The 22,375-nt window shown below is 36.6% G+C and overlaps 3 protein-coding genes across 5 annotated transcripts; 1 reads left to right on the top strand and 2 right to left on the bottom strand.

Annotated features, from left to right (window-relative positions):
• The first annotated feature begins 708 nt into the window (after positions 1 to 708).
• LOC113148039 (ankyrin repeat domain-containing protein 66) lies at positions 709 to 2,213 on the top strand. The gene is made up of 3 exons (XM_026339492.1): positions 709 to 865; positions 1,596 to 1,824; positions 2,039 to 2,213. Exons 1-3 carry the CDS (start codon positions 727 to 729, stop codon positions 2,175 to 2,177), a joined length of 507 nt encoding a protein of 168 aa, XP_026195277.1. The 5' UTR covers positions 709 to 726; the 3' UTR covers positions 2,178 to 2,213.
• Positions 2,214 to 2,344: 131 nt separating this feature from the next.
• adgrf3a (adhesion G protein-coupled receptor F3a) lies at positions 2,345 to 9,691 on the bottom strand. Of its 2 annotated transcripts, none has more exons than XM_026339374.1 (18): positions 9,510 to 9,691; positions 8,879 to 8,933; positions 8,760 to 8,772; positions 8,540 to 8,665; positions 8,294 to 8,440; positions 8,106 to 8,212; positions 7,933 to 7,991; positions 7,712 to 7,833; positions 7,176 to 7,391; positions 6,336 to 6,584; positions 6,083 to 6,241; positions 5,595 to 5,706; positions 5,416 to 5,488; positions 4,953 to 5,132; positions 3,175 to 4,491; positions 3,050 to 3,091; positions 2,711 to 2,746; positions 2,345 to 2,621 (listed from the first exon to the last, which is right to left on the bottom strand). In XM_026339374.1, the coding sequence occupies exons 1-18, from the start codon at positions 9,518 to 9,520 to the stop codon at positions 2,565 to 2,567; spliced, it is 3,081 nt and encodes a 1,026-aa protein (XP_026195159.1). In that variant the 5' UTR covers positions 9,521 to 9,691; the 3' UTR covers positions 2,345 to 2,564. The 2 variants fall into 2 exon arrangements, with proteins under 2 accessions (XP_026195159.1, XP_026195160.1); XM_026339375.1 differs by having other exon boundaries at positions 8,540 to 8,667; positions 8,765 to 8,772.
• A 1,401-nt stretch (positions 9,692 to 11,092) lies between these two features.
• slc5a6b (solute carrier family 5 member 6) lies at positions 11,093 to 22,350 on the bottom strand. Of its 2 annotated transcripts, none has more exons than XM_026339419.1 (16): positions 22,067 to 22,350; positions 19,175 to 19,634; positions 19,008 to 19,073; positions 18,710 to 18,761; positions 18,556 to 18,623; positions 18,107 to 18,261; positions 17,180 to 17,320; positions 15,071 to 15,200; positions 14,586 to 14,674; positions 13,794 to 13,906; positions 13,634 to 13,704; positions 13,463 to 13,549; positions 12,697 to 12,872; positions 12,508 to 12,614; positions 12,268 to 12,389; positions 11,093 to 11,727 (listed from the first exon to the last, which is right to left on the bottom strand). In XM_026339419.1, exons 2-16 carry the CDS (start codon positions 19,520 to 19,522, stop codon positions 11,581 to 11,583), a joined length of 1,872 nt encoding a protein of 623 aa, XP_026195204.1. In that variant the 5' UTR covers positions 19,523 to 19,634; positions 22,067 to 22,350; the 3' UTR covers positions 11,093 to 11,580. The 2 variants fall into 2 exon arrangements, with proteins under 2 accessions (XP_026195204.1, XP_026195205.1); XM_026339420.1 differs by lacking the exon at positions 22,067 to 22,350 and adding an exon at positions 21,017 to 21,124.
• Between the last annotated feature and the right edge of the window lie 25 nt (positions 22,351 to 22,375).

Genomic DNA, 22,375 nt, shown 5'->3' with positions numbered 1-22,375 from the left:
ACATAAGTAAAGTCCTAAAACCTTGGTCAACACTCTTATGTATTTTTGGCAAATATAGACTATTAAGTCAGACATTATACCAATTAACTTGATTGTCATTAATCCCCTGTCGTTTTTATTTATTTACACGTTTTGTAATTTACTAAAGTAATTACGAGACAACATAACATACCTCCAAATAAATAAAATTAAAAAATTTACAAATGTCTAATGTGCTCATGAGTTACAATGTATATTAAAGTAAACTTAAGGTTTACTGAATTAAATTATAATTTCATACTGCAAACTTTTAAAAATAATCAAATCAGGAGTCAGCTAATTAAATAATAATAAGCCCTATAGAATTTCACTAACTCACAATTATTTGAACAATAAAGACAAAATAAATAACCTAAATCACAAAGTCAATAAATGGTTGGAATTAAAAAGAAGACATTTGTGCAACTTTGCTAGGTTGCTTTAGCATTAGCCTAGCGGTAACTTAGCTTAAACTCCTTTTTCATTAGCATTTTAAAGGCTGATATTACAGTTTCTTCGCCGTATAAAACACATTTTTACAAACCTACGCCCTCATTGAGTTTAGTCCCTTTAGTATCACATGAACTTAAACCACAGACCCAGTTTCATCTCCTTCTACAGCAGGTGGCAGCACAACCGTTCCCAGTTTCTGCCGAGGACGTGCCGCCATGTTGAGTCGATCCAGTGTTGCTAGGCAACCGTAGCGCCATGACAGAGTTGCACCAAGCTGCAGCGGCCGGCGATTTTGATCAGGTTGAGGAGATTTTGAGACAAAATAAATGCAATCCCAACCAAAGAGACATCGACTGGAGCAACAAGACACCCCTTCACTGGGCTGCTGCTAAAGGTAGTGGATGCATTCGTGTTGTAACTTGTTATGTATCCTGATACAGCTGCGCTTTAGTTTCAAGTTACACGTGGTTGTCACCAAAGCCGAGTTGTTGGCGATAGTTTGGCTCCAAAATGTCCCAGAAATAGTCTATTTATTGGAATTTGTTCTCTTTTACTGTACTGAACCCCAAAACCTTGGCGCCTCAAGGGGGCAGCCTGTCCACAAAGAGTTTCCCCAAGCCAAGAGGAATAATAAAGTATTATTATTAAATATTCTGTTTAACATCAGAATAAACACTTTTGTTGTGACTGCAGCACAACTCTCATCTTCACTGTGTGTCAAATAGTCTACACAAACTTTGCACAAACACATATATATATTGCTAATACTGCTTGAGTGCAACTTTGAAAGTATAAAAAGAGGGTTTGGAGCCAGACTTTTTAGACTTTTTAACTTTATTTCACTAACCCCAAGCTTCAAAAATCAGTTACACAAATCTACATATTAGTTCTCATTTCATTACACCACCGTGGTGTTGGCTGTAAACTTAGAGTAAGTGGTAAAGGGGTTTTCAAAGTTAAGCTGGCGCCACCTTCCTGATTTTATAACATTTTCAGAAATATATAATGGTATTACGTTCAGTAGGCAAGAAATGCAGTTATTTCCAATTGGAACCTAAAATGTTGAGAAAATAAGTTTGATCATGCAAATATTCAACAGAATATTTTTGGTGACTTTTCCCCAGGACATACAGAAACAGTCAGGATCCTCATCGAACATGGAGCTAGGTCATGTCTGAGGACGGAGAATGGATGGACTCCCGCCCATTTTGCTGCAGAGTCCGGCCGACTTGCTGTACTGCGGCTGCTGCACTCCCTTCACGCTCCTATAGATAAAGAAGACTGCTGTGGAGACAAACCAGTGCGAATAGCAGAAATATATGGACACCAAGACTGTGTTCGATTCCTTAAAAAGTATGAAAAAAAACAAAAAACTAAACTAAAGTTTTTATGAATCACACTTGATAGCTTGAATTTTATGCATGTGTCAAACTTTAATAGCTGTTTCTTTGAATTGTGAATACGTATGTAATGTAGATATTGTTTTAAATGCACAGTGCCAGTAGTTGTATGTAGTCTTTATAAGTCAGTAAACTAAGTAAATTTTTGTTATTTTTGTATGTTGCAGAGCAGAGTTTGAGTGCCAGGCCTATCGTAAAACGGCAGCCCAAAAAGGGATTATAGTGGATGACACAGATGAGGAGTGGGCAGAACAGGGCAAAGAAAATGAAGAAAACAAGATCTCTAACAGCAACAATCAAACGTAGGCCTGACTCCGTTTTGCCTTCACACAACAACACATTTAAAATCATTATTGCTATCTTTTAGACTGTTAGACTGTCTGTGACCTTTTCATGCTATGAAAAATGTGATATACTGTACAGTGTTGATATAATGTAATATGATGCAACAAACAAAAACACAGCAAACAAAAGTTTTTCCTGTTAAAAAACACCAGTATTAAATATTACAGCATTGTACAACTTGAATCATTGGTGATTAAAAAAAACAAAAACAAACCAAGCAAAACGGAGAGTAAATATATCTTCATCTTCATCATGTGCAGTATGTATTTATGCATGATGTATGTCTATCATGATGTCATTAATCTGTGGATGTGTAAAATGTCTGATGGGACATATTTGAGGCGTTTTTCACTTCTTCCAAGATGAATCTAACTTTGAGGAGCTTTCACTCATGGATGCTGAAGTCTGGAGAGCAGAAGAGAAGGATGCATAAATATAATCATTTGCCACAGTGGTGGTTTACATATGAGTAATCCCAGCCATAGTGGACTTACTTTTTTCCTGAGACGATTCAGAACTGCTTCACGAACCTGTCAAAATTGGATTTTAACATTTTTAATGATGCTGACCTGATAACATATTCTTATTACACACTAAAGTTCTCTAAAAGGGCTGACTTAAAAAGCTTTTTTCTGAGAGTTACACTATTATCTTGTTGTCTGGCAGCCTCATGGTCTAAACCCACAAGTTATTGTCTTAATGCATTTTTTTAGACTGTTGTTGGTTGCTTCATATTCAGTAACACTAATGTGCAAAGTAAAAGCAAAGTGTAAATTGTTTGCTTCCGTGAAGGCAGATTTGTTTTTTGGTTTGACATTTTAAAATTATCTTACCATTTTATCCCCAAGGCATGTGGTTAACAAAATGAAAAGTCCCTGCAAACAAAATTACAGAGGTTACTGACCAAGAAATTCTGACACTAGTTAAGATGTCTAGCTAAAGATTATACTGACCATACCTGGAATGCATTTAGCAGGATAAAGGCATAATTGACTATGAAGACTATGTTTCCAGATGTGAGGTCAAGAATCATTACAGCAAATCCCAAGCTCCAAGTGATGCCAAAGATTGGAGTCAGAAGAATGACTGTCCTCAGAACTGTTTTGGCAGCGCCTTTTTCTTTTTCCAGTGATTTGTCTGTACTCTTAGGGTGATCCAAAAGCTTCATGATGACCACCAGCATGGAAAAGACGTTGATGAAAATGATTATGCCAATCGGTAAAATAAATGTAAAGATGGACCCTTGTAAAAGTCCATTATAAACCAGCCAACAGCCATCCCTGTTGTAGTATGAGCCTTCAGCACCACTGTTGTTGGTGAGAAATGTGATAAAAACAATAAGGAAAGGGCACACGTAACCCAGGACTAACGAGAACCTCAGATAGTTTTTCTTGCTCACATTATGGAACAAGAAAACTGCTTGGTGAAGAAGAGTGCTGCTTAGACACAACATCCAAAAGAACATGGCCAGGTAACAGAAATGCTTCAACACCACAAAGGTCTGACACCAGATTTCTGGAATTTTATCTATGGAAGATGCTAAAAAGCAACAATCTGCAATTATCAAGCATAGGGAAATGTTAATGTGGGCAGTATGGCGTAAATATAAAGTATTTGTTTTAACTACAGCACTCCAGACGGTCATTTCTATTACAAGACTAATAAGGAGTGATATGATTGATACACAAAGTCCAGTGTAGGTGATCTCTGTCTCACCATCGATTTGCAATGGATACCTGGACATTAAAATGGCAAATGAGGACAAATGATTGCAAATGCAGCGCCCCAGATTGTTAGCACCTTGCCATTCACAACCATTTTGTGACCAACTATGGGTGTTGTTGTCCCATGCGACACATTGCATTTGAACATTGCGAGGCCTCGGACTGAGCAATGGGAAGTCAATCGTAATCATGACTGAATTCTGTTTGTTTTCAGTGGTTATTGACACAACTATACTGTTTGGCTGTGAATTGTTATCACTATGCGGCAAATAGTCCTGCAGTTGTTGAAATCCAGTGGTTTTTACAATGCCAGTGTTTGAACCTTCGAGAGTGACATTAACATTAAACACAGTGTTATTACACCCCTTTTCATTGCATGTGCCCACTGCTATATTTGTTTTTTTACTCTCACTTGTTAAGTTTGACATGTAAATTAATCTCTCAACAGAATCAAGATATGTCTCAGCCAGTGTTTGATTGTTGTTTTTGTAATTTGTCCAAGAATTATTGAGAGACCGGTCCAGTAAATTGCTAGATGATGTCAGAAAATCCTGAAAAGAAAGAAGCTTGTTTTAGCTAACTTAAATACAACATGTCTTCTTACAGTTATTAAAAAGCCTTTATCATGTTTATATTCATTGTGAAAAATAGTAAAAAGTATAGTGATTCGAGGTACAAAAGACAAAACACATTAAGATTTCAGGAAACACAATTTGAGAAATTACAAAAGGTAGGGACAACACTGCTTGCTCCTGACTAACAAGGATTTCGTTCTTTGTGTTCGGACATGGAAAGTAATTATTATCAAAAGTTTAAAGTTATTATTTGATTAATTACTGTGGTTACTGATGTGATAGTATATAACATTCAGTCTTAAGACATTACTTAATGTAAATTTAATACTGTCCATTATTAGTCTCTATTCATTAAATAATGATTATAACTTTAAACGTTTTCAAGTACCAAACAAATCAGTTATAACCCAACAACAATATTCAGTAGAAATACTTACATTCACTGTTGATGTATTACTTATCTCCTGTAGCTTTCCACTTAAACTGACGAGTACTTGAACTGATGTATTTATATTGGCAAAAGAGTTGATAGTCCTTGAGTTATTAGTGGCACCTTGAAGTTGGGAAAACACTGTTGCAGCATTTCCATCTAGTGAGCCAAGTCCAATGTCAACAATCTGTAAAACAGAGATGGTTTCTTGGTGATGAATAATCATGTCAAAATCGCAAATCAAGCTGAAACTAACAAATGAATATAAACTAGGTCACAGCCTCTATAAACATATTTTGTAGTTTTTCTTTTGGCCTACGTGATTTAGCTTTTCAATACTTGCACTTTAATTTGTAGCTTTAGAATTTGAAAGTATGAGTTGATTTTTAATTAGTTAATGAATGAAGGTGAATCATTTTTCTATGAAATAATAGATATCTTGTTTTCAGACTTCAGAAAATTAGACTTACAATTGCCTTTTGAAGCACATTGTACAAATTTTGGTTCACACACTGGGAATCCTCCTGTTCCCATACTCCAAGACTGAAACAAATTAGAATTTTTAATTGAATAGACAGTCATTACATTAACAGTCATCAAAAAAAGTTGATTCATTTCTCAAACTTCAATGGTTTAGTTGCAGCCCTACATTGAGCATGGCCTTAGTATTTGACCAGCTGCGCCTGAGCATTGTATCACAGCTGTGTATCCAGCTTTGGTCTCTTTCCATACACCGTCAGAGTTACAGTGTGTACCACCAACTGTTTTGAAGAAAAAAAAGTATTACACAAAGTAACTAAAGTAATTTGTGAAAAGTTTAACTTTATGATAAAATAAAGTTAATGTGAAATTCTGATGGAGCACGTGAACATAATAATACTTTATTTAATATGTCAATACATCATATAAGCATATGCTTTATCTGAAACCACTGCCGCCTTCACTCAATCAATATTAGGTACATGGGAAAATCCCAAAGATGTTAATGGTTTATTGCATTTTATTGCAGGTCCTGGACTAGTCATTCGATCACAGTAGCACTTAAGGGTAGTTAATGGACCTGAAATTAGTCCTGAGAATGTGGGTATGTAAAAGCCATTCTTTTCTGACAATATTTTAACTGATATTAAAACATACCTGGTATTATATTGATAGTGGTTGAAGTGTTTTGTTGTTGTTCCTGTGTTGACGTTAAGTCGTTGTTGCATGTGTTCTTAAAAATGCACGTTACTTCTGCTGTATCTTTTGAGTTGCAGCTCACTACTGTTGTAGCTGAAAAATCAGTTTGTCCAGTACCTGCAAGGATTCAATATGCACACAATTTATTTTCAAAATATGTTTGCACAAGGATTTTGTTTTTAATACTGAGTGAAAATAATCCTATACTTACTGTATGTTTCTGGAATTATTGCAGCTATGATATCTTTTTTGTCCCATGTCACATTGTAACTATCATTATTTGGTGCTATCTTACAACTAAGTTTCACAGTCAGTAAATCACTGTTTTTTGTGCAATATGGAAACTGTGGACTCGTAGAGATGTCCGTTTTTGGCAGCAGGGCTACATCCAGTACAGCGCTGGCTTTATGAGTTATGGTTAAAGAGTCTGACTGGATTTTGTAGGAACACGTGTACTCTCCTAAGGAAAAAAAAACATAGTAGGGATGAAAGTGAAAGTCACTAAATGTAAAATATACATATATGAATATTATATTTGCGAGAAAAAAATAATTAAGGGTTTGTTTGTTTGAGATTTGTTTTTGCACCAACCATTCAACATCTGCCATTTTCACACACACATATTTTGTTTTGGTTTTTGTCCTATTTTTCTTCATCTGTTCTATTCTCTGCTTTTTGTACTCAGGCACACAGACCCACCTGGCCACACCCCTGCTCTAATTACCTGCCAATCACACCCACACATACGTATCCACTCAGTCAGGCCATGTCATGCGCAGATAGAGCAGGTGTTATACTTTGGTACTGCAGCTTTCCCTTGAACTTACAAAGTACACAAACAACTAGCAAATAAATCTGTAAGATGAATGTATCGGAGTAAAAACATATCCTCCAAAATGTAGTGTACTTCAATATAAAGTTCCATAAAATGAAAAGACAAACTGAAGTAAAGCATCCTAAACCACAGTGTTTATACAAAGTACTTGAGTAAAAGTATACCATTACTTTCAACCAGCGGTAGCTCACCAGCATCTATTGTAAATAAACATACCTTCCCAGAGTTCTGTAATCCTTTTGAGATCGACCTTTGTTATCCTAGGTTGTGATGTCACCTGAGCCTCTGTGCCATTAGTTATGTCATATTCCACATTCTGCCTTTTCAGCTTCCATATTGGATTGACTCCCAGGTCATCCTCTGATGTACAGGTGACTGTATGTTGGCTCGTATAACACACAGAGTAAGAAGGAATGCTCATTTGAACAACACCTAAAAAAAGACAGTTAAGCAGGCTGTGTGAGTCAGTGTACTGTTTGGGGTTTATAGTCTATAACATAAGAATAAATACCTAAAATAAAATAACCTTTTTTCATATCTACCATATAATTAAAATATAACATTTAAAACAGAGGTAACTATTGGACAGAAGAAAAAGTCTAATATGATTATGGATTTATGATTTATGTATGTTTATTTATTGTCTCTGCACACAGCTTTATAAAACTGATTTCTCTAGCTGTGACACAATAGCAGCAAACTCAAATAAGCAAACTAAGATATGCATCCCGCCCTCCATTAAATACAATCACCTGTAGTCTGCATATTCAGCGTAGCGTTCAGATCTTTGGTCAAGGCTTGTGATTTGTTAAACAGATCTTGTGTACTGATGGCAGAAATGATGATATCAAAAGCTGCGATGACGCTTCCAACACTTCAGTAAAAGAGCAACAACATTTTAGTCACATATTGAAAACAGATCCTGTAAAAATACTATAACAGAAAATATTTTATTTATAAGTTACACAGATACCTGTATTTTGTAATATGTAAGGCGTCAAATCCCCTCAAAGTGCTGTATACTCGTTGCAACTGAAAGAGAACTCATTCACTTTTTGTAACACATATCTATAATTTGAGAAATTACATCATTTCTGATCTATAAAGATAATTATTAAAGCAGTTTATTTAAACATTTGTACCTACCTTTAATTTCAAAGCCTCATTACATGACTTATATTGCGGAGTGGATGTGTCTGCCAGACAGTTTTGATAGTCCAGTGAGGACAAACTAATGGATCCTTTGATGTTAACTGTGAAGAAGAAAAAGTTTTTTGAGATACTTGTACGATGGATACACAAACACTGCACACAAATTAAAAATCACAAATTACCTGTGGAGTTTGCAATACACATGGGAGCTTTGTTGGTGAAGTTACAGCTGTTGTCACAACAGCTATGGGAAGACTGACAAACTTTGTCACTCCATTTGTAGCCTGGCAGGCAGGTACACATTGTGGTAATACCAACTTGCGTACAGTCTATTTTAAAAAAGGAAAAATTAATGTTAGCTTTACTCTGGGGGGGAGGTTGGATCCTAATATGCACTATTTGAATTGTTTGCTTAGAAAATACTTCACTTGTTGTCATGTTAATTCTGTCAACAACCAAGTCATCCATGTCAAAACGTGTCAGTATCGCCGTTATGTTATTGAAAGCATTTTTTTCTATTGTCACCGTGAAATATTGCATTTGTGTTGAATTGTCTGAAAAATCAAAACAGACATCAAAGCATAGAGTTTAGGAAAACGTTAGAGCAAAAACAGTAGCTCATTTTTAAAATTATACAAATGATTTTACCAGCTCCAGAAGCCTGTAAAAGCAAAAAGAAGACCATTGGATTAATTTTTTGCAATTGAGTGTTTTGAACAATTTTGAATTTTAAGAATGAATGTGTAACCCCTTTATTAAAGACAAACCTGAAAGATGTTTAGACCCAAGATATAAAAGAATATAAAGATCTGCATCCTGATCCTGAAATCAATAAATAACATAATTTCGAAAGTCTGGTCATTGACTGAAAGTATGATTCAGTTTACTACACTCCACACTTCATTAGGCCCAGCTGTAAAATCTACTGCAAGTCATGAAAGTCCTTTCCTCAATTCTACCTTTACAATGGTAAGAATAATGGCGTTAGGTTACATTATGTGGTACACACATGAGGGTCCACAGAAACACTGTATGAACTCAAAGTTAAAATACTTTAATTAAAACTGAAGAGATATCATACTGTAAAAGTAGATATCCTTAAAAGCCTGTAAAAGGCAGAATAGTTTTTCATTTGCAACAGATTGTACAGATGTATCTAATAAAGTTCCCATTGAATGCAACACAAACCTGTGTACAGATTGTGCAACCTAGACATAGTAACTGTTGTCTTACACATTTTCTCTATAAATACAGTACATTTACAGTAGTTATGATAGGTGCAGAATTAAAACATATGGAAACTGTTCATTTTCCTCCATATATATTACCATTGCAGTCTCTGCAGCAGTAAAATTAATAATTAATGAAAATAAGCATGAGTAAAGAAGACCCCCTCACCTGTTTTCCATGATTTGTATTAGTGAATCATCCCCGTCGTGTCTCACGATGTCAGAAATATCTGCCCCTGTCTACAAATGATAGCAGCACACTGAGGGAGTTGTTGCTGCTGCAGCTGACAAGGAAATAAAAAACACGAGACAAAAAGTCAGTTTCGAGTACACTACAGTAACTGGTAGCTTACTGCAAGTAAACATGCAAAGTCAAAAAGGCTGTTATATGGGCCTAATTTGACTTTCAAAAATAGAGACTACAGTGCATTATGTTAACTGCAACACTACTGTATATAGCTGTAGGTTGTCAGGCTATAAAGTGTGTAACCGACCTGTGTCCATTTTGTACATAGGGAAGGTTTGGGGGAACTGTATTGGATGGGTCCTGGTATTATTTGGAAATATTATTTTGGACACTTACATTATGTCGTCTGAATAATTTTTTGATCTGAGACAAAGTTAAAACCTCTGCCCTCAAAGAATGGCTCACATAGTTTCTATCACGTTATGACAAGAAAAGAGATTCAAATGTGTTCATTTCTAATTGCTGTAATGGCCACAGACGTGTTTATCTGTTTAAAACTTAAATACAATAATCCATTTGTAATGATACATGTATTGAAAGATGAATGGGGCCCGTCAAGGCTGCATCTGTGCATAGGAAAGATTTTCATGTTACTGGTTGGTAAATTTATATTTCTTTCTTTCTTTCTTATGAGTGAGTGTGCCGGTCCTCTTTGTATGACATTTTGACAGAAAGTAAATTTCTGCTTTTACTTAATATCCTTCAGCCACAATCAAAAGAAGAATATCAAACAAAAGTTTCGATTTTTGTTTTTGACTTTTACTTTCATTGTGTTTACCTCTAGATATATTAAACAACAGAGAGCATGGACCCTTTTGTATCAGATTACTCAACTTTAAGTGAGGAAAAACTACTTCAACATGTGACTGACAGATGTTCCTCGTCAACCAAGTACAGCCTGTGCGACTGCAAACAGTAAACAGCTCCAAATGACTAGTCTTGGTTTTAATCTGGTGTTTTACCTGTGAAACATGAAAACTAGAGAGCTGTCTCTGTGAGAGCAAAGAAAGACACTTTGAATCTGAGTAAAGAGGGGAATTAATCAGTCAATCAAATGTTTAGCCCAAATACATGTACTGACAAAGAAAGAAACCACTGGTGTGCTCAGACTAGGTCGGCCAAGACAAACAACAGCAGCAGATGAGAGAAGCATTATTAGAGCTGCGAAGAAAAACCCCCAAAACAACAGTGATAACACCAACAACCTCCACATTGCAAGGTTGAAGATACAACACTCCACCATTTGAAGATTTCATGAGGGGAAACATATAGAAGCTAAATCACAAAATGCAAACCCTCCACACACGGTAAGAATCAAAATACCAATTTTGTAATTTGCAAAAACATACAGGACCAAGAAAGCTCTAGAAAAGGTTTTATGGACAGATGAGACAAAAATTAACCTCTTCCAAATTGATGGACATTTCTGTAGTTTAGATTTCTTGAATTAAATATTTTGCATTTGCAGTTGTAGAAAGTTTAAATAATAAAAACGAAACAAGAAAAAGGGTTATCTACAAAATCTTTAATTTATTTAAGAATTTCTGTGTTTAGCTGCATGATATCTCACAAGAATATGACATGATTCTTTATACAGCAGCAGCACTAAACAACAGCTAAGTACTATATACACAGTAGTAAAAGCCAGTATAAAATATTTTGGTTGTTCTAAATTTCAGGGGATAGTTTTTATACAGCTGTATAGTGCAGTAAATATGCATGTACACATGCAGGAGAACTGAATGTGAATCACAGATCTTGATCCTGAAGTACTGTAAATACATAAATATGACATCAGTGAAACTCAAGTGTTCATTAAACAGCTTAGTTTAGCTGAGCTTGGACCTCGCTTCTGCATTTGACAGTGCAAATTTGACTTACATACTTAATCAAAAGCCATGAAAATAAGAAATAAAACAACAGTTTTGTTGTTTATCTGTTTTGTTCAGGTGCTTTGCATGAATGCTGTCCTGTCTTACATGAGACACGAGTATCACACAGTTGTTTCGTGCTCTACAAATGGTGTGTGACCATCACGAAGAAATGTTTCTATTTCTTCCTCTGATGGTGCACCTTCTTGTTGGAAGTCCAGTCCGTTAATTTCTTTGTGTTGTGGAGGCTGCCTTTGTTGTGATGAGGGCTATAAAAAACAAAGATAAATATAAAAGGACAGATTAAGCAACTGATTTTATCAACTATCAGCATTCACCAGCATGCTAATGTACAAGTGAGGGTGATTAGAATGTCATTAGTTTTGCAGACATAGGTGATGATTTTGTGAGAGATAGTAAAGGGAGCAATGAATATTTTATCTGGTTGATGCAAATGTTGTTCCAAGTGGAAAACTTCTGGGGTCTAAAACCTTCAGAAGTCGCTGTAAAGAATATTTAACCACTGATGAAACTAAATTATAATCTAGTGTCATTACCAGATTGCTACTAGACAATGTTCATATTTTTCCCGTTTCCAACCAACATGTTTTATATAATCTTTCTGTGGTGATATTTCTGTTCATAGCACTGCAGATCAGACACTAATAATCACGAAATAATAACGCACAGCCTGTTAAAGACCAGAGTTATGCATTTCTATATACTGTGCTATTTCAACAATGGGCAATTCTTCTATCTCGTGGATTTTGTCCCAAAAGAATAAATTAATTATCACTGATTACAAATACCGTTTGTCCCAGTGGAGTCACACAGCAGAGCTTCTTTTTGAGGCGTGCAGGTAAAAAACCAAACAGTGTTCCTAACAAAGGATAGATGGTGCCTGGTGTCACATCTTGTTCCTTCATGGGGCCTAAATAGGAAGCATAAATTGAACAGTTTTAAAGTTAATAGCAAAGAAATTGTATTGTAAAACACAATCAAACAATATTTATTGTAAATAGCATGTAGACCTGTAGGAAGTCACCTACCTGTGAGAAAGCTGATGATCAGGCCTATCACAATGACTGTGAAGCAGTTAAATGCACTGTACCACATGTAGGACAATGAGTAAAAACTCTTCAGTCCAGAGGAGTGGCTAAAGAACAAAGACTGGTGGTTAACTTGTGAATTTACAACAGTAAGAACTAAACACACTGTGTTGCGTGTGTGCCTGATACCTTAGAGTTACATTGCTGAGAGCAGACAACTGAGTGACAGTTGTCGTGTTGCCTGACAGGAAGCTGCTGCTGCAGTCGGGCGGCAGCGGTTTCGTGCCAGAGCTGTGACTAATGATGCTCCCGATGCCAATCCAGAAAGACACAGACAGACCCGTCCCCAGACCTGTCACTGCTCCCTGGTAACAACATCCAAATTAATTTTAACAGGAAGTCAGAAAATCTGTGCAGATACCCAACCTGCTGACTAATTTCACAACGTAAATTTATTGAAAAGCTAAGGGCTGGTGAGTATGCAATTTAAAAACAAGCAGTGTTCATCACGACAGTGGCAACATCAGAAAAGAAGTGCTCAAGCAGAGTGTGAAACGTCTGCACACATTGATAAATATACAAGTGACAGTTTTATGAGTGAAAGTGGGATAAAAGTACATTTTGTTATATTTTTCACATACATTTAAATCCTCAAGTATGTAAATAAAATAAAATGAAACAGTTGAGGTCACACGTTAGTTGAACATACAGTTGATTTCCACATTAAGTCAATAATTTGTTTATAATTTAATAATATAATTACTTACATTACATACAAATACAGAAGCTTCTTTAAACAGTCACATGTCAAACAAGTTGCTTTCAAAAGCAACATTAGCATACTAGGGATTTTATGATTGTATTTAATAATTTATATCAATGTGATTTGGACCCAAATAATCAACAACAAAGAAACACTTTATTGAGATTCATATATTGTAGTTGATCAACTTACAACAGAGTTGGCCCAGGGGAAAAACATCCCGAGACAAAACAGACCAAGAATAGGACCACCAACCATCCCGAAGATTTTCAAAGCCACCTGGAGTTCAAACACACAGTAATAACAGTAAGTGGAACCTCAGTTAGAAATGTTGGTTATGATTTGTTCGTATAACCTGCTTACCTGCAGAACTGAATCACCCATGAGGTGCGTGAGATAAGCCATGGCCAGGCACACCAGCCCGTAGGACATGGCTTCATGTTGAGACACAATTTGAAATTTCAGAACAAATGTCATTTTGTGCATCATTTGCTGCTGAATTTAAAGCTTCACACAGTTTTACCTAAGACTTTGGACAGCAGGGTTGCTCTTGCCTCGGACATAGCAGGAAAATGTGGTTTGATGAGGTCCTCCATGGTCACAGTGGCCAAAGAGTTAAAAGCAGAGGAGATGGTGCTAAACAGGAAAAGCAAAAATAATACATGCTACTAATGCCATCTTCAAGATACATAAACTATCAAGTGAATAACAAATAATTATTTACCTTCTTTAAGAGTTAATGTTAAGTGATTGAAGCTATATAAGATTTTTCCCATAGCTGTTTGAAACCATCCTCAGAGACCTGAACCATACTGATAACTCTGTTGAAGTTGGAGAAACTCAGGCTACATCCTAAAACGCCTCAGACCACAGAGCATCAGCACTAACAGGATTAGATTTACTAACAGCTTTTTTCCCCCAGTAACCATTAGACTGTTTACTAAGGGCATTCAGGGTGGGATGAAATACCCCCACCCTGCTACAGTAAGTCTGCAGTCTGATCCTCAGCTACTCTCTGCCGCAGCACAAGCTCATACATGATATCTCAATACCTAGATATCCCTTCTGTTTTCCACTTAGTGCCCTTATGGGCCTAATACTTAGAGTTCTACTGAGAATAAATAGATTATTTAAACACAACTGCATTACACAAGTCTGCCTATTTGCAAGTTGTGTAATGCATCCTCCCTTTGAGACATGAGTACATTTTATGGTAATTGCCCTTTTTGAATATTTCATTATTATTTGTGTGTGCAAACTGGCTAAAAAATCCCCATGTGTGTTTGCATTTGTACTTGTAAAATAAGGCTTGTACCTGAGAGCTGCGCTGAATAAACAAGCAACAAACAGTCCAGGAAGTCCAGGCAGACCTTGGAGCATATCCATCACAAAGTATATCACCATCTGTGGATAAATATATAGAAAAATACTTCCTGGAACCATTGACGTAGTTTGCATAATGTTATTAGTCACCACAAACTAAAGAAAAATCTACAATAGTAAAGTCACGGTGACAGCACAGCGATCACTCATACATAATGATCATAATCCCCTAAATATAGAGAATAACTATAAAATATGCAAATAAGTGCTACTAAAGTTTTATTGTTAGATCTATTTGGTCAGTTCTTTACATAACTACATAAAGTTGACCTTATCACACTTCATACTAATCTCCTGAGATCAAGGAAGCAGGAAAAAGCTGGAAAAGTGAAAAAACATACCATCGTTTCCTGAAAACATGAAGTAGATGGTTCAGTAGATAACAATGCTAATTAATGGAAAGAAACTGAAACTCACTGCATCCCTTGAAGAGGTGCCCAGCTTGTCAGAAGGATCCTCTCCACAGTAACGTGCAAACATGACCAACCCCATAACACAGCTTAGAGCCAGAGCCAGCTGCAGGGAGGGAAACACCATGTAGCAAGACCTGCAGAGAGACAGACACGTAGGTAAAAGTAGTAGCTTCTGGGGTCATGTTTGTGACAATATACCTATCAAGTCACTAGGACATATATGTCTTTAGTTTTAAGTGTGCGAGACATATTTCCACATTTATCTCGTTTTCTGACTCACGTTTATACTGTTGATTTAGATTTTGTTATCATCCATTTTGTGTATAGAGTGTCACGAGAAAGTATGTGAACCCTTCGGTGTGATCTGAGCTTCATCTATGTCAAGAGTATTAACCCATATAATGTGCCTAAAAGAATCCTTCACGTCTTTATTGAGAACAATCATAAAAACCTCACGGTGCTAGTGAATTTCATGGTTTTCTGCATTAATGTGTCATGAAAAGTGATCTGATCTCCAAAGTCATTTTGCAGTAAAAACCTCAACCAGGCGCTTCCTGTAGCTGTGGATCAGACCTGCACATCGTTCAGGAGGAATTTTAGCCCGAACTGCTTTGGCTCTGTCATATCCTTTGGACGTCTCATATGTGGCTCTCTTCAAGTCATTCCATAGCATCTCTATGTTGTTAAGGGTCTGGTCTCTGACGTGGTCACTCCAAAAGGCAGACTTTGTTTTTCTGTAGCCAATCTGTTCTGCACCCAACTTCTACAGAGTTCCAGATGACGTACAGACATTCTCACATTATGCAGAAGAATCTTTTGATACACTTGGGAATTCATCTTCCCCACCAATTACTGCAAGCTGGCGAGGCCCTAATGCAGCAAAGCGGGCTCAATCGTGATGTTTCCTCCACCATCCTTTACGACTTTACCACAAAACATTTTGTCAATACTGTTGTGGAGTGTCAATGTGCTCTTTGGCAAACTTCAGTTGTGCAGCAATGTTCTTTTTAGTAAGCAGCTGCTTACTTCGTGGTGTCCTGCCATAGACACCCTGCTTGTTTAATTCTTTACACACTGTAGACTCATGAACACAGATGTTAGCCTGATGATGCCTTCAAATCTGGCTGTCACTCGGGGTTGTTTCTTTACCTCATTAATGAGTGTTTGTTTGCTCTTGGGGTCATTTTGACTGAATGTCCACTTCTTGGTAGCGTAGACAAAGACCTAAAGTGTCTCCATTTGTAGATTGTTTAACTCTATACTGGTGAATTTCTTTCCAGCTTTATGTAAATCAACAATTCTTGATCGTACATCCCCTGAAAGCACTGGTGAGGCATGGCTCACATAAGCACATTTGTCTTGGCACTATGAAGTGTTTATGGTTGCTCTTAATAAAGACATGAAAGATCTGAATTTCTTTTATTTATTTTTTTAGGCACATCATATTTGTTAATACTCTTGACTCAGATGAAGATCAGATCATATTTTAAGACAAATTAATGCAGAAAACTACAAAATTCCAAAAGGTTCACATACGTTTTCTTGCCATAATATATTAGCAGCATGTACCAGTATTCTAAATTATGAGTTTTTTGGATAGTGTGTGAATGTTTCTGCCCCCTGGTGCCTTGTAGGAATTATGACCTCCACCAGCTACTTCATAGAATCACTGGCATATTCAGTCCATCTTGGGTGCACAGTATATTACTTGACAATTAAACAAATATTTATGTATTTTTTGTTATCAAACAGTAAGTTATTTTATATTTTTTGTTGATCCTTGTTGTCTTTAAGTTCTCCGTTCTTTTTTTTTTTATTCCCTTTTATTCCACTTTATAACTTTATTAACATGAGTATATTCAGATATATGCTGTTTTTAGTGACTATGGGAAAGATCTGAAACACATTATTATAATTAGATAAATATGATGTCCATTGTTATCACTGTATATCAATCTCTGATTTCCAAGTTGTGGAAAACGTAAATATTTTCATAACCAGCACCATCCCACACAAGCCAATTTCTGTTGTAACTTTTAATGATTGAGAGAATTTTTGTCCCTCCTTTACATTTTGTTGTGTTGTCCTTTTTAAATGCATGCAGTGTGTTTACCTGACAGCCTCTTTCTCTGTGCGTGCGCTGAGATATCGTTGGACCTGAGCCTGATTTACTCCGTAAAGAGAGAGCATGAGGAAGACCCCACCGACAGCCAGAGTCCAGAAGGTGTGCCTCTCGGTGGGATCTGGATTTAGGCTGAATACAAGATCCACTAGTTAATACTTTAGCACATCAGAAAAGACTATTAGTCCAACTGGATGTAATCTTGTCTCCTTATTGGTGCATAGAAACAAAAGTGGATTGTACTAATACAATAGATAGATTTCATTAGAATCACATCCAGCAGACTTTTAACTATGACTTTTAACTGTGCAAATCAATGGCAGCTGTTTTATTCCAACACCTGTTAAATAAAACATACACGACCTGCAAAAAATAACACAGCGGACAGACACAGTTACAGTGTAGCTGGTGAATATATTCCAGCATAAGTACCAAATATTTTCCTCAGGAGGTGATGGCAATGAAAACGAAAGAGTAAATACTGAACTTTCATTGCATTCATCAGGTGTCCAGAAAAACAACCCTGAACGAATTACAATGAGGCTCCATATAGCTTGATGTGTGAATAGGAAAATGCTTTGCAAACAAGATTGCCCTAGGCACTCGATAAGAGGATCATATGCCAGCTGTTATCTTGAAGTGTAAACAAAGATCAGGCACATGTTCAGGACGGAAGGTAAATTTAGGCAAATTTTTAGTAAGTGCTTTTCTCTTAAACATAAGGAGTAGAAGTAGAAGTCGGAAATAAAGGGAGGTTTTTTTGCACATACACCCTACAGGACTACAATCTACAGAAAATAAAATTTTAAAATAAAGTCAATTATTAATTTAATAAAACTGATTCATACAAAGACAAGCTAAGACAGGCACAATGTGTTGGATTCTGGTCTTTCTCCTGGAAACTATCTTTGGACTCACTCAAGAGCTGAGATGCGATTTCCCTCCCAGACTTTCCTCCAAACTTCAGAGACTCCTCCGGTCTGATGCACTCCCACCACGATGACAGCCAGTTGCCCAGCAAACATCACAATTGTCTGAAAGACGTCTGTCCAGATCACAGCCTTCAAACCACCCTGTCAGAAACAGATATGGGAATGAATTAGACATGTTCTAATACACTCTTAACTGGAAGACCTGTCACAATAAACAATCGTATTTTAGTATCTGAAGTATCCGTTTTCTAAAATACCAACCATTCTTCAACATATTCATAAGAGCTATTTTTTCTTTGAGATAAAATCAGACCTGAGTTGCAAAATGCCACTATATTTTACATGAGTCCTGTTAAAATACCCCAAAAAATTAAAAGCAGTGACTGAATCATATTAAACCAGCAGTGAAGTTAAGCTGAAAATGAATCAACTCACCATTGTTGTGTATACGGTGCACACTAGACCGGTAGCCAGGACTGCTCCCCATAATTCAAATCCAGTGACTGAGAAAAAAACAGTAACACATTTAAATCACATATACTCAAATTACAAGATAATACAATATATGAAAATATACAAGGTTTTATACCTGCATTTAATGCAAAGGCCGGAGTATACACACAAACTCCCATATAGATGACCTGCAGTCAAGAAAAAACAGAGACTATAGACTTTATTAAAGGTACATATATAAAGATGTTATAAGAATTTATTTTAATTTTTTAGGCTTTATAATAGGGATGAACCAACATTTAGACGTTTTAAATTTAAGAAAATAAGTACTGGCATTACATTAATGCTCTAAGCTGAGGTGCAGGAATTGTTATAAGTACAGAAAGGGTTGGATTGGTGCATTCCTATTTTATTATCTGTAGTGTTGTGCCCACCATCTGAAATATGAAGGTCAAAGTTCCACAGATGCGCACTGCTTTGCTGAAGCGTAGTTCAAGATACTGTTAACAAAACAACATGAGAATTTAGCTTGGGAAGAATAAACAGCATAATTAAGTTCATGATGTGAATCAAATGCAACTCAAAAACAGTCTGAGTGTACCTGGTAGGCGCTAGAGAGCCGCAATCTGTACAACACCGGAATGAAAACGTGAGCTGGAATGAGGAGGCCCAGAACGTAGGCACAGCCGATGAACCAGTACTGAGTACCGTGAGTGTAGATCTCTGCCGGTACCCCAATGATGGCCACAGCGGACTGGAATGAAGCGATGAGCGACAGGGAAACAGGAAGACAGCGCATGCTCCTGTCTGCCATCAAGAACTCTTGTGTAGTGCGTTGACGCCCACCAGAGAGAGCATAGTAGAGGCCGATGCCCATCGAGGCAGCGAGCAACACTGCAAATATGACATAGTCTACAACCGTGAAGTGCTTCTGAATGGACGGGTCCATTGTGACTGTCTCCTGGCTGCAGGTGGAGAAGCTTGGTTTCTCCTGCAGTCACACAATCAGACAGATGGGAAAAATCTTTGTCCACACCCATCAGTCAGGAGATTCCAGCAGCCTTGAGGAAAATAAAACACAGATTAAATATATATGTGTGTGTGAAAGCACTAACTAAAAGTTACAGCTTGTTTCCCACCCTTTTCAATCGCAAAAAAATCCCCCGTTTCATGGTTATAAATCATTAATTATTCTTATAATCTAATAACCGTTTATTATTTTTTAAGATGACAAATTGATGCAATCAAGTTCAATCCCCTAGTTTCATCCATCAACAGAAAATCCAAACTCATGTTTGAGCTTTTATTGTTGAACTGTGTGATTTCTGTTTGCAGGATTCTTTAAAACAATAAACTAATTATCAGACATCTTGTTAAATAAGATCAAATAATTCACTAATCATTGCAGTTTGACTGACTGGAGAAGAAACAAACCTACACACCTGGATTGCCCTGAACTGGGTTTCTGTTAATTCCCATTACAGCAATGGACTAAACTGGACTGTTTGCAGCACAAAAGCATCGTCACATGAGGCCAGCTCTAGTCTGTGAAATGGGACAAACCGAGGTCACACAACCTCTGTGTCAACTTTCCCCTACTTGTGCTGAGGCGTTTTTTGCCCCGTTAGTCTGCCACCTGCAGCCACTGTGTGTTTACTACACCAAAAATAACAAAGGGCAGAAACAAATCTCTTTTTGAAGGTCACAGACGGTTCCAATGCATACTACCAGCCACAGTGGTTTTGATCTGTTTTTCCTCAAAATATATAGTTATAGTTTATTTGGCTTCATTGGCATATTGAAATGTTTCAGTTAATCCAATTATAAATCCAGACAGGCAGTTGCAATTCTAGATGGAACAGTTAGTTAATTACTCAATTAGCTGCTCAGCAAAAAGCTAGCTGGCAATTTACTCCAGTTATTGTCACTTTTCAAGCAAAAATGCCAAATATTTGCTGGTTTCAGCTTCCTAAGTGTAGGGATTTGCTGTTGTTCTTTGTCTTACATGCTTGCAAAAGAGTTTTTTTGAGTTTGGGGTTGTTAGTTGAACAAAACAAAGAATTTAAAGATGTGAGCTCTGGGAAATGTGATTGGAAAAGTGATTGGCAGGTTTTACTACTGCGTTTTCTGGCATTTTATAAACAAAATGAAGAAAATCAAGAAATTAATCAAAGACTTATTCAAAAATGAAAACAACTAGTTGCAATCCTACTAAAATTACATACTTGCCATAATATGTCCTTAAGCCACAGCTGCATCTCATAAATAATGTCATTTTTGATTACCCTGATGGTTATTTTCTCATTTAGCCATTTATTAAACATACTAAATAATGAATAATCCCCATTGTATCTGTTCAAGATGACATCTACAAATTTAACAAAATTAAAAGCCAAAGATTTCATTGTACAACAAAATATAACAAAAAATAACAAATCCTTACCATGAACAAGCTGAAATCACAGCGTTGCATTGAAAAAGTATTTGTATGGTAACCCTAACCCTAACTATTTGTTCAATTTTGTTAACAAAAACTGAACAAGCTCTTTTTTGTGTTCTTTGCAGTTGTGTGCTAGGAAAGTGGCACCAAGTCTCGTAAGACCAACAGACTGAAGGTCAAAAATGTAGTCGGACTAGAACCTGACAGTGTGGATGCTGTGTCAGAGAGGAGGCGGGTGGAAAAAATCTGTGCTATGCTTGACAATCCATCTCATTTGCTCTATGATCGACTGTGGTTAATGGGAAGCGCATTTATCCACACACTGATTAGATCTAAATGCAAGACAGACCTCTTCAGGCGGTCTTTCATGCACAACTAGAGCTGTGTGCCATTAAAACAATAAGATACACATTAAAACACTCAATTTCTACATTTCACACAACTCTACCACGACCCCCAGAGCTTGGATTTCCCTATTTCACTGACTTAATAATTCACCTGTTCCCACTTGACAGCATATCATTATATTACTGAACTAAACTACTGGAAGTTATTGTACAGATATTGCAAACATTTTACAGATTAATAATCTGTAAGGTTATTGTCAACTCTCTCTTTACTTTAATATATCTGTGGTTACTCCGTATTTGTATAGAGCCTTACTATTTTCATTCTTCTTCCTCCTATTATCTGTGATTGAATTTCACCCTAGGAGATCAATAAAGTGTTATCTCATCTTATTACCAGGAATGAAAGTTCAAAACACAGGACAGAATAAATTATCTTATAAGAACTACAAAAAGGAATAATATAGAAGTATTAAAATGACTTTTGCTTCTCTTGAAGGCACTGCAGCTGTAACTTTATCTATATCAGTTATAAATAACTGATAGTGGTAAAAATGTAGCTCCGTACTGCAGCCAATGATCCTCAAATCTCGACAACAGCTGTTAAACTAAACTAAATATAAGGAAATGCGAACAGAAAATACATTTGTAGTATTAATAATGTAGAGAGAAATATGTAAATTGGTGAAATGACTGAAAGACTCACCTTTAAACGCCAGCACTCCTGTTAATGTCACTCGTGTGTCAGTGGCACCATGGTGGCATTAACTGAGACACGTTCAAGGGCACTACGTTAGTTTAAAAACAACTTGTTTGAATATTTCTACGGCTAAAACGACAGTTACGGGCAATACATTGTGTTCATTTTGTAGATGGAGAACTCTCATGTTTTTATCTTATCTGCTGTATTTAGAAAGCATCAAATTAATCTACCATTTGGCTAATCTCGGCCCATGATGGTCCCATGTGGGTGTTCATGAATTGTTTTGAATTTTCTTCCGGGATTGAAGCTAGG

The sequence above is a fragment of the Anabas testudineus genome, chromosome 22, assembly GCF_900324465.2.
Source record: "Anabas testudineus chromosome 22, fAnaTes1.2, whole genome shotgun sequence".
NCBI lineage: Eukaryota > Metazoa > Chordata > Actinopteri > Anabantiformes > Anabantidae > Anabas > Anabas testudineus.
Note: the sequence above shows the minus strand (reverse complement) of the source record. Positions and strands in the feature narration are given on the sequence as shown.

Bases quoted from the DNA above. Each gene is read 5' to 3' on its own strand.
- LOC113148039 (XM_026339492.1), top strand. From the start codon at position 727: ATGACAGAGTTGCACCAAGCTGCAGCGGCCGGCGATTTTGATCAGGTT. The intron at 866-1,595 runs GTAGTGGATGCA...ACTTTTCCCCAG, and splicing joins TCACTGGGCTGCTGCTAAAG to GACATACAGAAACAGTCAGG. The intron at 1,825-2,038 runs GTATGAAAAAAA...TGTATGTTGCAG, and splicing joins TGTGTTCGATTCCTTAAAAA to AGCAGAGTTTGAGTGCCAGG.
- adgrf3a (XM_026339374.1), bottom strand. The intron at 4,492-4,952 runs GTAAGTATTTCT...CTTTCTTTTCAG, and splicing joins GTAATACATCAACAGTGAAT to GATTTTCTGACATCATCTAG. The intron at 3,092-3,174 runs GTATGGTCAGTA...TTTTGTTTGCAG, and splicing joins TCCTGCTAAATGCATTCCAG to GGACTTTTCATTTTGTTAAC.
- slc5a6b (XM_026339419.1), bottom strand. From the start codon at position 19,522: ATGGACCCGTCCATTCAGAAGCACTTCACGGTTGTAGACTATGTCATA. The intron at 13,705-13,793 runs GTAAAACTGTGT...CTCAACATGAAG, and splicing joins CCTGCTGTCCAAAGTCTTAG to CCATGTCCTACGGGCTGGTG. The intron at 13,550-13,633 runs GTAAGCAGGTTA...TTTGAACTCCAG, and splicing joins TGGGTGATTCAGTTCTGCAG to GTGGCTTTGAAAATCTTCGG.